We start from the raw sequence: 2,864 nt of genomic DNA, 5'->3' as shown, positions 1-2,864 counted from the left end.
AATTTATGTTTCAGTATTATCATCAAGACAAAATTAACATTAACAAACCCTGAAGAGTTGTCATGTGTCAGCAGATTCCCACCTTCAGAGAACTCATCCAGGCTGATCATTTTCGCTCCGATGGGCAGAAGTATTTTCCCTGGTACTAAAGATTCCACTGCTACTGCCTCCTATTCCATTTACTAAGTGGCAGGTTGACTAAAAGGGCTTTAAGTGTTGGTAGATTTATTTGTTTATATGTTTGTTTTTAATAGCAACCATAAAGATGAATATAGGGCCTAAAATTCTAAGTATATTTCACTCATAGCCTTAAATATATCTGCTTAATAAACCAACATAAAAACACTTTCTTCAAATAGTTTTGTCTGTAGTCTCTATTTTTCTTTTACCTCAAAGAGAACAATTACCTAAACTTTAATCAACATTTTAAAATCCACTTTCTAGAACACTGGTCTGAAAACAATTTTTGTTTGGTCGTACTTAGTATTTGAAAAAAAGGAGTGCTCAGGGGGATAAGCATCTGACTCTTGATTTCAGCTCAGGTCATGATCTCAGGGTCATGAGATCAAGCCCCACATTGGGCTCTGTGCACTCATCGTGAAGTCTGCTTGAGATTCTCTCTCCCTTTCCTTCTGCCCCTCCCCCTGCTCATACTCTCTAAATAAATAAATAATTGGAAAAATTGTATATGCACACTTAATATCAAATATTTAAGAACCACACACCTATGATGTAATATAATATGCCTACTACGCAAGAATAAGAAATTGTATAAAAAATAAACACTTATTTTGCATTTTATTTACTAATGATAAAATTAATCTATTCTCACTTTATAACTGTCAATCTTTTTAGAGACAGCAATGTGATTGAGTATGTTTCATTATTTTGCAGAATCTGATTCAAAACTAATATAATTCAAAGGTGTTCCAGGTATACATTGCTGAATAATAAACCACCCCAAAACTTAGTGGCTTAAAGCAACAATCTTATTTTTCACAATTCTGTCCATTCATTTGAAGTCAGCTAGATGCCTCTTCATTTTTTTTTTTTTTGAAGGTCACTGACTTTATTGATTTAAAAAACTTCACAAGGACAGTGACTATTCTACCAAAAAAGGAACCAAATAGCATAAAACAGACCAGTGGGGGCAGGGGGTGAAGGAAGGGCCAGGAATCCACTCAGAAAAGCTGGTAATTGTTGACACGAAACTGGCAGGGCAAGAAGGGAGATGCATGCAAGAGCGAGAATTTCAAAAAAGTTGAAATGGTGAGGGGAGAGAACTCCCAAAGACCTTGAAGTACATCAGAAGTGAGTACAACAACAGCAATGTCTTCCTTTGTAGAGGACAGGGGAGGAGTCCCCATGCGGCTGCAAACTCTGGAGACTCAATACTGGGGCTAGGGACTGGGGGCTCCCCAAGAGAGACTCACAAGAAGGCGTCATACCACTCTCGAAGGCACCCGAAGCAGTCCCTGGACTGCTTGGCATTGGCACCACATGTGTCCTTCAGCCATTCCCGGAAGAGATCTTCATCTTTCTTTAGCACCAGAAACTGGCCAAGGACCACACAGGCCTTGTCAAAGCCCCTTCCCTCCAGCTTCTTGCCCAAGACTTCACCAATCCCGGCCAGGCTCCCCACTGGCTTTTCCCCCATGGGCTCTGCCACGAAGTCTCGGTGCTTTTGGGAGGTTGTCATCTTGATCAGCTTAATCGACAGCTCCGGCTCCTTCCTTTAACAGCTCCTCCCACCACCCAGCTCGCCTCTTCATTTTCATATCACTCCTTAAACACAAATCTTATACAAACTCTATTACCCCACAATCTTGATTTAGTGGTGCTTTATGGAAAATTAAAGAAAATAGGATCTGAATCACATTCATAAAATGTAAGGTGGAGGTTAAAGTCCCAGCAGTAACTAATGTCACCAATTCTCCCTTGCACTTCAGTTCAAGCACACCCTCTATTCTGACAATCAAAAGCATTAGTAAAGTGGTTCTTTTTGCCCTTCACTCCAACCCCATATTATTGAAATAATAGTGGGAAAAGCTCTTTGTAAGTAAGGCTTCCCTAGAATTCTTCCAGAATTGTAAGTAAGTTGCTCTCTGAAGAATAAACTGGTAAATTCTACATACAATGGATAAGATCAGATCTGTATAAAAATAACTCATTTTTAGATACAGTCAGGAAATGAGTGGCAAATGTAATTACTCCGTTGCATCAAGATAATCAGGGCATAATCTCAAGAGGTCACACTGCAATAGCCATGGCTAGAATCAGCTTTATTATGATCAATTATAATTAGCATATGAAAGCAATGAATAACAGGCTTTACTGTAAATATGTAAAAATAAATATGTTATACATTGTAGTATAAATAAAATGGTCAGTAAGAACTTCAGTGAAAAGGGGAACAAGAATAAACCAGGAGCCATTCTGAGTGGCAATCTACACACAGAAACTATAAAACTGAAGCAAAGAAAAAAAGTAGGGATTATAAATCTATGTCAACTCACTAGTAATAACTTCTAATTCTAAATCTCTAATGTTCAATTTCTGATTTCCCTTCGACTGTACACTGATGTTAAATGACAGTCTAAGACTGAACAGAGAATGTTAAGAACCCCAAATAGTCTACTGGGACAAAGCTGGAACTTAACTTCCATTGATGTGTATCATATTCCAACTGTCACATAATATGCTTCAATTAAAGGTAATAAATATGTCTGAGAGGAATGGAAAGTAACGGGATTATTTCGCTTTTGACCAACTTCATGAAAAAAAAAAATCCAGACAGATGGAGGAACCCCATCATATAATTATATCAATATCTAACTCCTTAGCAAAATATCTAACTCCTCTAA

The 2,864-nt window shown here is 37.8% G+C and overlaps 1 protein-coding gene across 1 annotated transcript; it reads right to left on the bottom strand.

Moving 5' to 3' along the window:
- Positions 1-1,429: 1,429 nt before the first annotated feature.
- On the bottom strand, positions 1,430-1,708 carry LOC110580995 (barrier-to-autointegration factor-like). Its single transcript, XM_044914930.1, has one exon. The coding sequence runs from the start codon at positions 1,697-1,699 to the stop codon at positions 1,430-1,432; it is 270 nt and encodes an 89-aa protein (XP_044770865.1). The 5' UTR covers positions 1,700-1,708.
- Positions 1,709-2,864: the final 1,156 nt, after the last annotated feature.

This window comes from Neomonachus schauinslandi, chromosome 5 (assembly GCF_002201575.2).
Source record: "Neomonachus schauinslandi chromosome 5, ASM220157v2, whole genome shotgun sequence".
NCBI classification, from domain to species: Eukaryota; Metazoa; Chordata; class Mammalia; order Carnivora; family Phocidae; genus Neomonachus; species Neomonachus schauinslandi.
The sequence above is the reverse complement of the archived record's forward strand: the minus strand, read 5'-3'. Positions and strand labels throughout refer to the sequence as shown.

Excerpts from the sequence above, each read along its gene's own strand:
- LOC110580995 (XM_044914930.1), bottom strand. The coding sequence starts at position 1,699 with ATGACAACCTCCCAAAAGCACCGAGACTTCGTGGCAGAGCCCATGGGG.